Source organism: Pan paniscus, chromosome 4 (genome assembly GCF_029289425.2).
Source record: "Pan paniscus chromosome 4, NHGRI_mPanPan1-v2.0_pri, whole genome shotgun sequence".
Taxonomy (NCBI): Eukaryota; Metazoa; Chordata; class Mammalia; order Primates; family Hominidae; genus Pan; species Pan paniscus.
This window is the reverse complement of record NC_073253.2, coordinates 11,634,420-11,651,777: the sequence shown is the minus strand read 5'-3', so window position 1 is coordinate 11,651,777 and position 17,358 is coordinate 11,634,420. Positions and strand designations below refer to the sequence as shown.

Genomic DNA, 17,358 nt, shown 5'->3' with positions numbered 1-17,358 from the left:
CTTCGTCTACCATTTCTTTCCATATCACCCACATCCTTCAGGTCATAGATTCCATAGGTTCAGGACCACAGCCTCGTTTTACCTCTAGCCCAAGCAAGGCTTGATTAAAAAGTCAAAAGTTCCAGAGGAAAAAAAAAACCATAATTTAAAGCCCAAAACTATAAATGCTTTTTAAATCCTTGGCAAATTTGTATTTTCTACCTCATTGCACAGTAATATTAATAAAGCTAATTGAAAGTTAGTTACATTTAAATTGTACTTTCATTATAAAGTAATTAAGATTTGTCCTAAAATTTTAACGTGTTTCATATACTCATATGTCTGTGCTCTCTAAAATTAGAATGAGTAAATGACACTGATTTAAAACCTAGTGAGCAATGGAAAAACATTCTAAAATGCATACATGGTTTTGGCTATTGTCTTGACTGTTCTGTCCTTGCCAGGTGATATGTCAGTGTTGTAATATTCTGATACATTGCTCATTCTTGCAATTACTTTTGTCAGAGTACATCTAGTTTTCAGTGCTTGAGATGTATGAATAGAGTAATGAGATAGAAAATCCTGGTTACTTTTCATTGAGTACTGATCAAATACACAACTGATTCTATGAAAGATGAAGAGATTTCATTATTCTATCATATATATTCTGGGAGCAAGTAAACCACATTTTTAATTTAAATTCTTTTGAAAAGGGACTTTACATTGTCATTAGAAGATACTGTACAGACAGCATTTGTAAGTTTCTGGAGATAATTGTATGAGTCTATTCAGAATATACAAAGTTATTTAACTTGCTAACTATATACTCAAAACAGTTCTTCAGAGCAATTCCTGCATTCTCTTTGAAAGACAAATAATGAGGACATGCAACTGTCTGTTTTAAGATAATGCTAAACTTCTTCCATGAAATTAAGTATTTTGTTTATGTGTTTATTTACTTCATTCTATTGATATTTCCAAAGGTCTGTGCACTGTCGTTGTATCTGCTTTAAACTTCTTTGCCCTTAGGATGCATTACTATCTCAAGGGGGGAGGAGAGGATGGCCAGTACAAGCCATTATGCCCAGGTAGACTGTACAAAAAAGAAAGAACCAAGAAAGCTGCAGCGGGCAGCCCTCCTTTGTCAGGTAGAATGGTGACCACCCAGCTGAAAAGGCCTTTGCTTTTCCACCATAGCTCACTCCCACCATTAAAATGTGACCTTCGGAGGGACAAAGGGTAAAGCCCTTAGCCACAGTTGTCACTGTCTTCCCAGTGCCCACCTCCTTCTCCTCCGCTTTATGGTTAGTCTCCACTTGCCCCACCTCCAGAGGCTCCCCCATATCTCAGCCTGCCTGTCACTTGGACCTCACACACTGTTCTTTGACTCTGCTGGGCCTGGCAGCTTCCATAGCAGTGATAGGGACAATACGTTCCTGGCACCCAGAATCAAATTCTAAATGCATCTCCCCTCAGAGACTTCCTTATATTCAGTGATTGAGTCCTATAATGCCATTAGGACAGAATAAATGATTTTTTTCCAGGCTATTGGAAACGTTACCATCTGGTACATACTGTTTTCTCAGGACTGGGTTTCTTAAATTAAAAGTAAAGGGATTGCATTTGTACTTTTGTTATACCCTTCATGATGAAGTTGTGGCTGGATGAAAACACTTTTATTTCCTTGCTTACCTTTTTTTTTTTCCAGTAACCGCATAGATTCCAAAATAACTGTACTAGTTAATTGGCATATTATTCAATATAAAATGTTGATGAAAAATTATCTTCATGTTGTTTCAAATACTGATGAAAAAATATCTTGATGTTGTTTCAAATTTCCATCAGAAAATCAGAGGGATTGGGAAGGCTTTAAGTGCCAAAGATTTTGTGAACCAATGTTATTTAAAAGAGGATGCATTATTTTTATGAAAGGTGATCCACATCATGTCTCATTCGAAATATAAAGTCATGTTCCATTCTTAAAAAGAAAAAAATAAGGAACTTGAAATTTGCTCATACTTATCAGAAGTGATATTATTGTCTAAAACAGCCAAAGAGGGGGATCAAGAATGATTTAATGGTTATGCTATAGTCTATATGTGTATTATTACACTCCATCGAATATATGACTTTGTACTATGGTACAAAGAGACAGGAGAAAACTTGTATTGCCAAGTTTTTGCCACTGACAAGCTCTTCTTACCCCAGCCCCTCTCAAACACACACAATGGAAAATAACAAGCACATTTACTCTCCTCCATATTTATTTGATCCCTAAAGAGAGTATTAAATTTGATCAAAGAAAATTTGCTTAAAAAGAAAATGGGAAAATGTTTGCAAGGATCTCATCTAAATAGAATATAAGAAAACAAAACACAATTTCATATGCAACGTATAATTAAGTAAGACCAGAAACTGATTCTTCACCCCTTGTAATATCAGCTACATTCGTGGCATGAATTTGAACACTGTATGTTCTCTTTGTTCTCCTACTGTGCACTGCTAGGATGGTAAAGGTAACCAGTCATCAGGGATTATGTGAGGCGACGGTGAATTCCACATCGTACAAAGAGCTATTAATATTTTAAACACTGTCTACCCTTCAGGCACTGAGGTATTATATCACTATTTATACAGTAGAATTTGTCAGTGATTGGAAGGTTTCAAGTGTTTTAGCATCTCCATCATTAAGTAGGAGATATAATTATATTAGCAAAATTAACAGGTACCGAAAAGTAGAGTTTTACATTATTTCAAATGTTTCTGATATTGTCTGATCCCAAAATAACTACTTGATTAACTAATTTGTCTCATAAGAAATGTCTCTATGTAGGTCAGGATGAGATCATTTGAAAAATCTACTCCTTTGAGAACTTTTAAACCACCACCAAAAAATAAAAATAAAAAATAAAAAATCTCATCTGAGAGCTGGAGTCAAATTATATGGTCATTTTAGTTCTCAGAATTTTAAGCGTGGATGGCTGGAATCATGTGCATGAGATAATTCTAGGCTACTCTCAATAAATAATACATGTCATTTCTGCTTCACTGAGACTGTCACTGACTGCTCTAAATGACTTTCAATGCAGGGCCCAGCCTGCTCTCCCAGAGTGCACTTCAGCTCAATTCCAAACCTGAAGGGTCTTTCCAGTATCCGGCCAGCTACCATAGCAACCAGACCCTGGCCCTGGGGGAAACCACCCCTTCACAGCTCCCGGCCCGAGGCACACAAGCCCGAGCTACGGGCCAGAGCTTCAGCCAGGTAGGTACCCAGTGCTGTATGGTGTCAGTGGACTCCAAGGGGACAGGTGGGGAATGGGCATGCAGTGGATGTGGAGATTGTGGAGATCCAGCCTGCCTTTTTGTAGGTGTGTCCCTCAACTTGAGGGAAAATGCCCTTTGGTGCTGTGAATGAAGGAAAAAAATAATAAAATACAATTATGGAGTAATGCTAAATTACAGACATTTTCTTTAGAAATATCTATGTATTGTTCACGCTATACCTGTCTTATATATGTTTCCCTGTGTGACTATGTCAGTGTCCATCTAGTTACTCCCTCTATGTCTATATGTGATATAAGTATGACATACATTCTGAATTTGTGAGTGTACTCGGAAAAAATACTGAGTATTGTGTCTCCTAAAAAAAGCATGGGATTGCTTTGTGGTTTTTGATATTAATATAAAGAAACATACTATAAATGTGTAATCAGGTAAACAGAACTGTTTGGAAAATGATTGTGATGAGTTTAGGCATAGCTGCATTTTGTGAAGTCTGATTTTGAAATTTGCCCTCCATTGTTTCTTTAAGGCAGGTGCTTGATCTTACAGTTTCACTGCACAAATACATTAGCTGCAGTTAAAACCAACTGTTGGTAAAAAGAAGCAGCTACCAATCTGGAAATGATTTTTTTTTCAAGAAAGATGTAAATGTTGTTATTTAGACGAGAGGAGAGAAGGGATGCTAATATTTTAGTTTTTATAATTTTGAGGTACACACCAGAGTATAATTTTGATCATCACGCCAGAGTTAATTTATTGGAAGGCTGTCTTGTTTTAAGCTTATTTTCAGCAACATAAGTCCTTTTAACCTCTGTGTTTTTGCTTCTGGAATGAAGAACTGCAAGCCCCACACCACGTTTGCAGCTGACAAAGTTAGTTTCAGCCCTTTTGCATTTATTGGGTACTATCTCTTCCAGGAACCCTTCCTCTGAAATGCTCACTATGCACCACTGGCTCTGTAACCCCCGAGCCCATCTCTTTCACCAATTTATTGATGTTATCCATCCAGGCATTCCTCTAACTAAACTGAAAGCTACTTGAGGTCAGGACTTTTTTCATGTTTGTATCAGGAGCACCTGGCAGGCCACATGGCCCCAAGAAATGAATGCAGAGGTGAGAGGCAAAGAGGGTTAATAGCCTGGTGTAGGCACTACTATGTGTTCATTTATGTGACATTCACATTATTGAAGCAGGAGCTGAAAGTTTTTTGGATTTCCACTACTAACATTAAATTACTGTGCCAGAAACAATTTTTAAAATATGATTACCTTCTTCAAGCAACATCCTTGTTCATCAGTGGCTTTGTAAGTCTTACCTTCTCATAGTGCTGAATGATAGGAATGTGGGTAAGAGGAAGTGATAAAACATTCCATTGAGATAAAGGGCCTGTCCCTCTACCCACATTCAAAGTTGCTTTAAAGTTTAATCAGAGAGGGTTACTAAGTTATAAAGATATCAAAGCTCTGTATCTGGAGTCATCAGAGTTATAGTTTGAAGACATCGATAAATGTAAATGTTCAAAGATATAACTTAAGTTTGAGGCAAAGGTTACTGGTAGACTCACTTACCTGGCAGTGGGTAGGATGCACAAGTATGAATAATCAAACCAGGAGTTGAAATGTTCTAATTCACTCTACTAACAGAAGGGAACCCATTGTGGAATATCTGAGCTCTCATTTATTTAACTCAGTGGTAGATATTGGTATTATAATTTACTTTAGCTGTGTGCTGAAGTATGAAAGGGATGCTTATTGAATATTCTGTAGCGCCTGTGACTTCAAGGTAATGTCAGATAAACGTTCAACAAATAAGCCAGCATTTTCACTCTGCTTTTAGTGTTATACCCTTGAGAGAAGGGAGGCCACATTCCATTCCAATAATGACACTATTGTTCAGATCCCTCTATTTGAGTGGTGTGATACTTTTCTTTTCAAAATTCTGATCCGTGTGAAATCTTACTCCTTCAAGCCGAGGTTAATTTTTACAATATCCTGTAATAATAAATTGCCACAAGGCCTAATATAATTCAAACGATGGCTAACAGATGTCAGACCAAGTGAGTATGGTCAATAATCAATCAAAACAAAAATATTCTATTTTTTTTCTAAAAAACTATGTAATTCTAAAGTAAAGCAATAATTTTTTATCTGGTTCGTAAATTTAAATGTAATTTCAAAGGAGTATTATAAATGCTCAAAGATTCTAATTTCAGTATTTAAAAATCTCTATTCAGCATAATAAATGCTTATTGAGTGATCATCACCAGGATCTACAACAGGCCCTGATGATATGTGTGTAACCCACATTGCCCCAACTTATCAGCCCAAAACTCAAATTGTAAGCCACCCAAATTGCCATAAAATATTTGTTCTCTGACGTTATTCTTTAAAATCATTCTTCTGAGACTTAGGTTGAGTTCATGGAGCTGGTCCAGAGGAGAGAGAGTAGACTACCCTTCCCATCAGACCCCAAGGCCATTCTAGAAAGTGACCTGAACTGATTTACAGATATCCTTTCCCCACTGCCAGCACTCTGCTCAGCTATGCTGCAAGCTCCTGCCCCAGCCTCTAAATAAGTTGTGTAGGTCACCCCTCCACAGACCCCTTCTTCTTCCAGGTCAACCTTCACCTTTGTGTGTCTAGGTTATTCTTTGATGCATTCAAGATGTTTGTCATGTGCCAAATGATGCCATGAGCCCATGTGCTTGGGATGGAGAAGTAAAGAAAGTAGACATGATCCCAGTCCTCAAGGAACTTCTATTCTAGCATCAGGGATGGAGACTCAGAAAATCAACACAGCAAATAAGTAAATTGCACAGTACATTAGAAAGTGATGGTTTCTATGGGAAGGAAATGGATACAGACCAGGGTAAGCAAGATCCAAAGTGCATGGGGGAGTGCAGCATGATAGGGACCTCGAGGAGACTTTTGGGCAAAGACATGGAGAAGAGGAAGGAAGCTATATGGCTCCCTCTGCACAGCAAATGCTGTGGCCCCTGGATGGGGCAGCCTGGCATGCTGACAGAGCAGCAAGGATGCCAGAGTGGCTACAGTGGACTGCAGGAGTTGTGAGGTGATGGGAAACCACTCAGTCATTGGTAGGATTCCTTTTTTTACTGGGAGTGAAGTAAGGAGCCAGTAGAGAATTTCAAGCAGAGGAACGACATGATCTACCTTATGTGTTAAAAACATTACTCTGTCATATAATAAGTGATATCCTATAGTTAGTTGCATTTAAGTCTGTTTCTTCCTATTAGATTGCCCTGCTGCAAGAGCGAGAATGATGCAAGACTTACCTTCATATCCCTCACAATTGACCCAGGGTTCACCAGATATCCATCAGGTTCTGCCAACACCAGCCTGATGTTTTATAATTATTCTGTGCTGGTTTGTGGGTGGGCTAGAAGATAAAGAAGTTGGCTTTTTCCACTCACATAAAGTTTCCATTGGATTATATGAAATGCTAAATATAAAACTTCTGGCAAAGAGGAGCCAAAAACCAACTCTAAACATGTTGGTTTCACCCCATGTCCAAATAAAAAATAGTTTCACCAAGCATTTTGTCCCTCAAACAAAAAAACTATGCAAGAAATATAAAAATATACATCTGTAGACAGAGCACTGGCAAAGGAGTACACAAGCCTAAAGATTTCAAAATCTTTGCATATTCTCCAGTAGAATTGAACAGTGTGCACAACCGCAATCTTAGGGAAATGGCCTGCTCGCTGTAAGAAATTAAGAATTGTATGATAGTTCTCTAAAATAAAACTGAAGAGTGGTAAGTGTTCTAGAAAAGCAATACACTTTTTGAGAAACAAAATTTCCATTTCTTTTTGATCTGGCTTATCTATTTAATGTTGTGCTGACTTTTATGTCTTAAAAGTCCTCATTAATGCCATATCGTAATCATAAGTACACCATCTGCTCACTTCTTCAGAAGGAAGTGTGTTCATTGTGTTTGGAACATTGCTTATTGGTGCACACTCATGCGGGTGGATGTGAAGGCTGAGGGGAAGGGGAAGTTGAAGGAAGAGCAAGTTCCCTATAAACACCTATGTCTTGAGTGTTGAATAAAAAGGGTGGTAAAGACAGCTAGTATGACTTCGCTCCCATTTGCTTAATTATGAAATAAGTTGTTGTTAGGTAAAACCTGCAGAGAAAAGTCACCAATAAATTTGGAAAACACAAAAATTGCAGAGAGATTTTTAATGTAAATGTATACACTATGCAACATTTAGAAGAGAATTCATATTGTTTCACATATTTTCCTTGGCCCATATTTGCAGGAAAGTGGCAGAATATTTGTTTTTAAGATAGTTTTAGGATGACTCTCTGTTGTGAATCCCTATTCCTTGCTTTGCTTTAAAATCTTTTCTCTCCATTTTCTCTTTCCAGGATAAGCAAATTTAGTTTGGCTTCAATAATGGAAATGTTTCTCATGGCAGAGAGGGTGTATATGTGTTTTGCTGTAACATTTTCTCTTCTGAGCAAATATTTGGGCTATTGCAGTTATATTAAATGAGCCTCTTGCTGAAATAAAGTTCTGTGTAGTATATTTTTGCTGGTGCTCATGTAGGTTTTAAGAAAGAGTTGCCATCAAGAAATCTCTCCTTATGTATTCTTCAAGGTAAATTTATAAGATACTTACATCATTGCTTTATTTCTTTCTTCTCTATTTTCTTTCCACTGGTAGACCACAGAAATGGCCATATGAAATACTTTTCAGAACATTTACTGATAATGATCCTAATCAATTTTCATTAAAGGGAGGTAAAAGGGTAGGAAAAATCAGTACTCAAGGATGCAAAAATCTACGTCACCATGTTTGCACTTGTGACTTAGAGACCTGGGGAAAATGAATCCATTGCCGCCTCCTTCTAACTGCAGTGGCAGAGACAAAATAGTTTGCAAAATTTCTCTCTCTCTCACTTTCTCTCTTGTTCTTTCTCTCCCCCTCCTCCATAATTTTGGGACCATTGGGCAGAGAGAAAGCAGCGAGGGTGGTTTCTGTTATTATTTCCAGGGATATAGTTGCTTTTATGGTCCTTTTGATTTGGATGTTCCCATCTGAGGAAAGGAATTTCTTCCAAGTACTTTGGGTTTTCCGTTACTTAAGTTCAGTTTGTTGTGGACACCACCTTTCAGTGTCAGTGGGACATCACCACCAGGTAAACCCAGCCCTTCTTTTCTCACCAATAGTAATGATCCCAGTGGTGATGACTTCGGGGAAGGTGTATAAAATGTGCATAGAAGCTATCTCTTCTCTTATGTTACATATTAGCTTTTACCAAAACCAGCACCCCTCAAGAGAATCATCAAACAAGGCCCTGGATGATTTTATTTAGTTATTGACAAAATCAAACTTTTCTCGCTCCTTTGGAATTAAAGAATGGCATTCCTTTGGAAGATGATTTGAAAAGAAAACTTTCCAAATTTTTTGAGCAATGGTGTGCATGCTCAAGCAAATTCATTACATCCCAGGGAGTAAGTTCAAGGCACACAACTTATTTGGGGGTGTAGATTTGTTTTACTTGCACTATATTATAGGAACATTTCATATAGTACTAAATATGACTGTAAGCATTTTGGAGTTGGTGATTTCTTCATGTTTCAAAATTGTGAGAGTAAATCGCCTTGTCTGTCTTTGTGTGCAAGCCCAAAGCTCTAGACAAACTTAAACTAGGAAAGTGCAACAATTTCTTAAAACTGTTAATCAGCAGCACAGAGCTGGTATAACTCAGTTACCTTACCAGAGTGCTCTCAGTAGAAACAGACTTCTTTGAATATGTCATCTTTAAGCCATGCCCTGTTTTTTATTATGCAGGATTGATCCGCCTTTCTTAACTCACTGAAGGAGTACATTTTGTCATTGCTTTTACTTTCTCATGTCCTTGTCACAACTTAAACCACTCTGCATTGAGACATCTTCCTCACACACGAGCTCCAATGTCTTCCTCCCCCAGTCCATGGCCACATTCACATTTTGACTCCTCTGTGGCCCTGGCCCTGTGGCCTGTGCCTTCCTTTGAATGTGCTCCCCAGCTGCACCTGTCATAACCCTGTGCTTGCCTGGGCACACTGCTCCCTGTGGTGACCTTAGGTGCCACCAGCCAATATTATCTGGAAAAGGAAGACATCATTAGTAACTAGGTTTGCCAGTCTGATTGTAATCCCAGGAAAACAGAAAGGGATGAATACAGTGAATGGGGGAGCAGACTGCTGATCCCGTTAAGCTGGACTCAGGGAAGCCACAAAACGGGCCTCCAGTTCTCCATTCCTGACACTGTCGGCCCGGCTGCCCAGTATCCTGGGCAAATAGGCCTCCTGTCCCAGAACTGGGGGCCTTGCTGGCAATTTAAGAAAACTTGGCAGGTCTAAATGCATCTTCACAGGACCGCTCATAAATCATGAGCCTGCTTTATAAAATGTGCTTTTGCTTAGTGACAGGGCTTACTCATGATGAGAAGTCAAGATTCCTTAGAGATTACAGGCTGTCAGGTCTCTTGTTAACTGGATATAAGCATTGGGGGGATTTGTTTTGTTTTGTTTGCACTGCCAGATCCCCAAAGAATGAGGATTGAATAAATTTTCAAGTTCTGAGAATTGTCCCCTTATGACTCCTCTGCCATTCCTACTCCCTCCATAGAAGATTCAGCATGAAAGAATCTGGAAGCAAATGTGCTTGGCACTAAGACCAGTGCCACTTTCTGGTTTAAGAGTGCCCTATTCTTAGGGGCTCCTACTCCCCCAAAGAACAGTGTCTTAATTGTGGCCAGATAGTATTGTGTACAAACAAAAATACTCCATCGATAGATCTCCAAAATAACATCAAAGTAAAATACTCCATATAAGGGAATTGTTGAGAGCTCTTCAAAAACAAACTCCTCATTTGTACATGGTGTAGACAGGTCGAGCATCCCTTGTTTGAAATGCAGGGGATCAGAAGTGTTTTGGATTTCAGATTTTGGGGGGGGGGCGATTTTATAATACTTGCGTATCCATAATGAGATTTCTTGGGGATGGGACTCCCCCCCCAGTCTAAAGACAAAATTCATTTGTATTTCATACATAACTCATAGCCTGAAGGTAAGTTTATATGACATTTTAAATAATGTTGTACATGAAACAAAGTTTATGTACATTATACCATCAGAAAGCAAAGGTGTCAGGTGTAGAATTTTCTACTGTGACATTCATGTCAGTGCTCAAAATGTTTGGGATTTTTGGATTTCAGATTTTGGATTTTCAGAGTAGGGAATCCCAGACTGTAGTAGGCTCTTCTTAATGGTTTATTCAGTCAGTGAGTAAATTAATGCATCAAACTTGAGTACTGTTCATTAATGGCTGTTGGAATAATGTACATATTCCCTAACTTCCCATTTCAATATTTTTTCTACTGTACTTTGTAAATATATCCTCCCCTTAAACAATTCTATAAAATAGGTATCAATGCATCTACAATTACACAAGAGGCCTCAATATACCACTAAGTACACACACACACACACACACACACCATGTAATGTAAAAATTGTGACACTGAATATATCCTAAATCTGACCCATCTGAAACATATGTATACAGATAAAATAATTTGTAATAGCTTTGATGAGTTAATGTTCCATATTTTTCTTGAAAAATTTTCCATAAGGGAAGCAAGAACTGAACTACACTTAATGTGCACCATACTCTACCTATCAGAAACTGTTGAATCAGAACATCTCCTTGATGGGGTTGTTTATCTGTGAACATTCTGCTTCCTTGTCCATTTCTCATAAATGGGTTCCTCATTTTGAAGGAGTGGGAAAGACAAATAAAGTTGCCCTCCAGGCTGAGACTGATCCAAAGAGCTGAGAATGAAGACAGAGTCAAGAATTGTCTCTGCCAACAGCCTAGACGGTGTAACCAAGGATGGGGCCCAATCGATTCCAAGTATATCTAAATTTGTTATATCATTATTTTTATTTTCAGAGTCACACATCAATAAAAAATTATTTCAACTGTCTTTGCATGTACACACACATTTCCAAATATCTCCAGGGAAGCAGTATGTAGTAATCTTTAGTTTAAAAAAGGAAAATGAAACTTTACTTGAATTCTAACTTTAAAATCAGATTTGCAGCTTTATAGTGCTAACATACTTTTAAGGTAGAATTGAACTCTTGTGACACTAAAGTGAATACAATTCTGTATGTGTTGGAATGTGTTTCGATTATTTCTAATGCAATGATGGGTAGTAACAAACTATCCTATGATTGTGCAGCTGGCTTGAATGACAGCCTCAGGTATCCTTAACTGACAAAGAGTTACTAAATCAAATTCGGTAATGAAAGAAGACATAAGCACAAGGGTGAAAAGAGGCACCCCCAAATTTTGTTTTTATTCAAATGATGCTACAAAACAAATTTCTCTGTTTAACCAAAGAATAGTTCTTAGGCATTTATTACTCTGTAAGCCATTGAAATGGAGTATAGCACCCCTGGTTTATTTATTGTAAACTGCAGAGGAGCTTAGACAACTGTGCTGTCCAAGAAGGTGGCCACTAGTCACATGTGGCTGTTTAACTTAATTAAAGTTAAGTGTGTACTGAAGTTCCTCAGCTGATTAGCCACATTTCAAGCTGTCAATCAGCCCATGTGTTCAGCGGTGCCATATTGAGCAGTACGGATTGAGAACATTCTCTACGTTGTAGAAAGCATTGCTGGTAACTCACCAGTGTAGCTGGTGCTCCTGAGAAGGTGCTCTAGTTGATGATGGCTTCTTATGCAAATGGATTCAGGAGGCTTTTTTGGAAGTGCATTTTAGTACACAGTGGACAATACCACTTACTATGTTAAACAGTATATAAAATTTTATTGTTTATACTTTTCCTTTTTTCATGCCAAAATTATTAGCACAATTTTACCAAGATCCTATAATATCTAAAAGACTTTCAAATTGGTTGCCGTAGCTTGTCAAAATGTCTACAGCTCATGTGGCAGTTGTCAAGACTTCTACAGATTTGGGGTGCATTTAAGAAAACATAGGAGACAGTCGTATTCAGCACTTAGTACACCTGAGACTAGATGTTTTGACAGATTACAAGAAAAATAAAGTATTTGTAAAAAGCATTAAGGTTTTCACAGGATACATGTTCTAATATTTAAATATTAGAATGAATACCGACTTAATATTCTCATTTACATTGGTATGCTTTAGTTAGTATTTATTAAAAATTATGCTATTTGGTAATGGCATCGTTAGTGTACTCTAAGGTTGTTTTATTAATGTTACATAGCCAAGACATAACAAAAAGTTTTTGTTTTGTTGTAAACAGGGAGCAGAGAGTGCTCCTGAAACCTTAGAGAAAGGGTTCTTTCTTCTCATTTTGTTCCTGTGGGAAGGGTTTTCAGAAATTTTTGTCGGATGCTTTTCCATCACTTGCCAGCTGTGTTCTGCATGGCTGAGTGTTGCTCAGGCCCCAGTTGATAGGGAACCCCAGTAGAGCTTCAGAGGAAAAATGTCTGCAGCTTAGTGGTAGTTCTCAGAGCAGCAGCATTTGCCTGCTCTGGGAGACTGTTAGAAATGCAGACTCTGGGGCCCACTCCGCACCCTCCAAATCCAAGTGTCTTCTGGAGCAGTGTTGGCAAACTTTGACCAGCACCATAATCACCCAGAGTACTGGTTAAAACCCAGATCCCTCAGCCCCTCCCCCAGAGTTTGTTCAGTTTATGGTGGGATATGATTCTGATTGCTCTGATTCCTCTAGAATTTTTTTTTTTAATGCTGAAAAGACCATCCACAATGATGCTGCAGCTGTGGGAACAGGGACCTCCCTTTGAAAACCACTGCTCTAGGGGGATGTGGGACTCATGCTTGGTTGCACAGTGAAATCACCTGCTGAGCTTCCAAAAAAAAACTGATATATGGTCTCACCTTCAGGGATGCTGAATTAAATGGCAATGGTAAGTCATGAGGATTGAGATTTTTTTTAAAAGCACCCTTGGAGATTATAATATACAACTAGATTTGAGAAGCCCAATCTATTTAATACATGTTTCATGCTCAGAGCTGCCACTGGGAGAGAAGCAAAATTGCATCAAAGCCACCCCCCCCCTCAATGACTCTGGATGAAGCTAGACTATTTCTCTGGGGCTCAGAGTAAGCACACCCACATCTGTAGTGTTCGTCACCCATCCTCCACATATAAGACCCTCATAGCCTTGAGACTAACTTGAGGAACCATTCCACAAATATTCCTGGAGTCTCTGCTAGGAATCAGGCCCTGTTCTAGTTGCTGGGGACACATCATTGAACAAACTCATGGAGCTTACATTTTACTTTCACTCTTAACATTAAAATAATTGCTTTATGGATTGCATGTGTGTGTGAGAATATTTAAAATATATATACCGTACATAAATACATATGCATACACATACACACACTCTGCATAGAGAAAGCCTCTCACCAAACTGTTTACTTCCTATGCCAGGCTGCTCCTAATAGAGAATTTTGATGTTGCTCAATTAACTCCCTCAGATCTGCATATGAACTTGACATCCCAGATAAAATTTGGAATGCCTGTGTATGTGCAGTGAAAGTGCCCAGTCTATTATTTGCCAATTGCCATTCCAAAACGGGTAGAGAGGCATAATTGAAACTTTTAATGGCTAGCATCTGTTCAATCTTCTCTTCCTCCCTTCCCTTGATCTCTCTGGAGTCCTCCTCCCCACCCACCTCTCATCCCTCATTTCAAATCCCTCCTTCCCAGCTTCTCTCCAACTCTGTGTACAATCCTACTCCCTTTTCACACCAGCAGGCTCTCAAAATCCTCTCTGCTCCCCGGGGAAAGCCTGGAAGATCTGAGACCTCCTGCCCAGAAGTGGTTGACAATGTAGTGTTTTCATTCGAATGCAAATTTGTCTCTGGACAAGATTCAAGGAAAGTGCTTTCCCCTCCAACTGTCTCTCCAGCTCCTCCCCAGCCCTTGTTGTCTTTTGTGTTCTTGTAAATAAATGAGAGGCGAATGGCTTTCAATTTGAAGACACAGCTGCAGGGGGCTCTTAAAGGGAGCTAGAGAGAGAAAGATGCTGAAAGATTGGGAGCCCAGTATTAAAATCTAGAAAAGGGAGGCTTTTTTAGCATTCTCATTTCCAATTGCTGTAATTCCTCTAGAATTTTTTTTAATGCTGAAAAGACGAAGCGAATTCATTCTGACTTAGTATTTTTCCCTCCGTTTAACTTTTCATTGTCCAAAAAGAAGAATCCACGCGACAATAGCAACAGAATAAACTGTAAGAAGTATGTTTATTCTTGATGTTCTCCAGATAAGTATGTAACTCGGCCAATCTCAGAGGTAGAAAGTGTATGTAATGAAATGACCTGGGGCAAGGGTGGGGAGTGGGGGACAGAAAAAGATTTACTGCCCGAATTTCTCATTAAAACAAACAGATTGTGATTGCGACCAGGGAGATCATGATTGCCCTGTCGGGGGGGGGGGGCCTTTAAAAATCTTTATGTGACTAATGCGATGCTTCTGCTGTTTCCGAAATAACATCTACATGTAAGCAAACACAGGTCTCATTTGTCAAACGTGACTTCCCTCCAGTAGTCAGCTGGCCTGTGCCAGTGTCAGGACAAGAAATCCGCCCCAGGAGAGTTCGGGGCGCAGGTTCGCGTACCGCCCCGAGCGCAGCTGGGATCGCAGAGCCGCCGGGCGCCCGCGGCATCCCCGGTGTGCCTCTGCTCTCGGGGCCGGGCTGGGCCGGGTGGGCCGTGTGCTTCTCCCTCGCTAAGTGCGCGTGTTCTCTCCTCTCCCGGGCACAGGGCACTACCAGCCGCGCCGGCCACCTGGCGGGGCCCGAGCCCGCGCCGCCGCCGCCGCCGCCGCCGCGGGAGCCGTTCGCGCCCAGCCTGGGCAGCGCCTTCCACCTGCCCGACGCGCCGCCCGCCGCCGCCGCCGCGCTCTACTACTCCAGCTCCACGCTGCCCGCGCCGCCGCGCGGGGGCTCCCCGCTGGCCGCGCCCCAGGGCGGTTCGCCCACCAAGCTGCAGCGCGGCGGCTCGGCCCCCGAGGGCGCCACCTACGCCGCGCCGCGCGGCTCCTCGCCCAAGCAGTCGCCCAGCCGCCTGGCCAAGTCCTACAGCACCAGCTCGCCCATCAACATCGTCGTGTCCTCGGCCGGCCTGTCCCCGATCCGCGTGACCTCGCCCCCCACCGTGCAGTCCACCATCTCCTCCTCGCCCATCCACCAGCTGAGCTCCACCATCGGCACGTACGCCACCCTGTCGCCCACCAAGCGCCTGGTCCACGCGTCCGAGCAGTACAGCAAGCACTCGCAGGAGCTGTATGCCACGGCCACCCTCCAGAGGCCTGGCAGCCTGGCAGGTAAAGGCTCGCTGCCACCTGGCGCGGCTCACCTGGGCGCGTGGCGGGGACGCGGAAGCAGCAGCCCGGCTTGAGCAGAAGCGAAGCCGGGCGCGCTGTCTGCCAGGTTGTAGTAGTGGCAGGAGATAGAGAACGCCAGGGCTTCCCTGGAACAAGTCAGTATCTTCCCTACAGTTTGTCAGTGACTTCTTTTCCGGAGTAATGTGGTGTCTCAATCTCTAACACCTATATCACTCTCTTCTCTCCTCTCTTCTCTCTCTGCCCTCTCCCCAGTCTAAAGACTAACTCATAAAAGTAAGACACATTTAGGAAAGCATCCCATAGACCTGTTGATGGTATCCAGAAAAAAGCAAAACAAGTAACAGTTGCAATATTGACAGGGTCACCTTTAGTTGTCTACATTTCATTGTGGAAAAAGTAAGGGATTTTCTCACATTAGACGTTCAGCTTACATAGTTTTCAATAGTAGTGGGGAAATAATTAATAATGAATTGCCTTGAATTATTACCCTTTTGTTTTGGCTTGAATTTATTTACATCTTTGCTAAATTAGTTATTGGGAAAACTAAAGGACTCTCCCATACCTGTCATTGGATGTACTTGGGTCCTAACATTTGCGACAAAGTTAGCAATGATGAAGTCCCCTTAAATTTGTACCTGCTTTATTACAGGGAGGGAGGGGCTGGGCTTGGGGAGAGAAAACTGCTTTCCTCTGCCAATTTAGAGGAGGTGACATTTCTGTGGTCGTTATGCCCGTCAGCGACCAGGCTGCGCTGGTGCCTCTCTGCTGTTAGCACCATATGCTCGGCTTAAACAAGACACCATGATTGAAAGACTAATGTTTTGTCTTCTGAAACACCTGACAACTAACCCGGATTTATTGTGAATTTTTTTTCCCTTACAGAAGGATTTGGTAATTGTGTCACTCTAGTAACAGATGCTGTGCTCATATGCTTCCTTTCTTGACACAAATAGATGACTGTGAAGATAAATAGGATTTAAAAAAGGAACTTGTTGCATGCATGAGGCAGGTGGCCAAGGGCTTCTTTAATTCAGCACAGTAATTGCCAGTGTGGACTGGCCTGGCCTAACAGGATGCAGGCTAGGGTGCCGCTGCCCACAAAATTGTGCTAGCTACGTTTACTGAAATGAAAATATTTTCTCACTCACTGCCTCTCTCTCAAATAGAATTTTTGAGGTAGACAATTATTAGTGCCAACCCAGTATGAGTACCTAAATCTTTATGCTGTAGGGACTCAGGAGTAGCGATCTGCTTAGAAAAGGGGGCGAGTGAACATGTACTGAAACTTCATGTAAATGCTTTTGTAAAATAAGTTACCAGATCACGTCAAGAAGGGGGAGATGGGTAGAGTTCTTACGAGACTCCATGACACCCTTCTCAGCCATGCGCACCACCACAGAGAAGAGGAGACTGAGGCGCAGGGAGTCCAGGCGTCCTACTAGAGGCCATTTCATTTCTTACACTTACCTCATGAAAGAAATCAGGAGTCTTAGCTTCCAGTTCTTTCTCCCATGGGTGATTTGTGTAGACTTTTGCATGTTCTAGTCTATCATTTCAGTAGCAATCGAGAGTGTGGCCCACATGGCTGAATATACCTGTGGAGAGGTCAGGGGAGGGTGAATGGAGCTGAGTAGAGCCAACAGCTCCTTCTATCATTGCATCTAAGAAGAGGTAGTAAAAGTACATTGTAAAAATAGATTGTATTGC

General features: G+C 40.9%; 1 protein-coding gene across 4 annotated transcripts in view; it reads left to right on the top strand.

Moving 5' to 3' along the window:
- The window catches only part of CTNND2 (catenin delta 2), a 938,532-nt gene that overhangs the window by 505,005 nt on the left and 416,169 nt on the right, over window positions 1-17,358 (top strand). For all 4 annotated transcript variants that reach the window (XM_034959739.4, XM_034959737.3, XM_034959738.3 and 1 more), the window contains 2 exons: window positions 3,069-3,241; window positions 15,069-15,630. In XM_034959739.4, coding sequence (XP_034815630.1) covers window positions 3,069-3,241; window positions 15,069-15,630 — 735 coding nt within the window. The remainder of the gene's footprint in view (window positions 1-3,068; window positions 3,242-15,068; window positions 15,631-17,358) is intronic.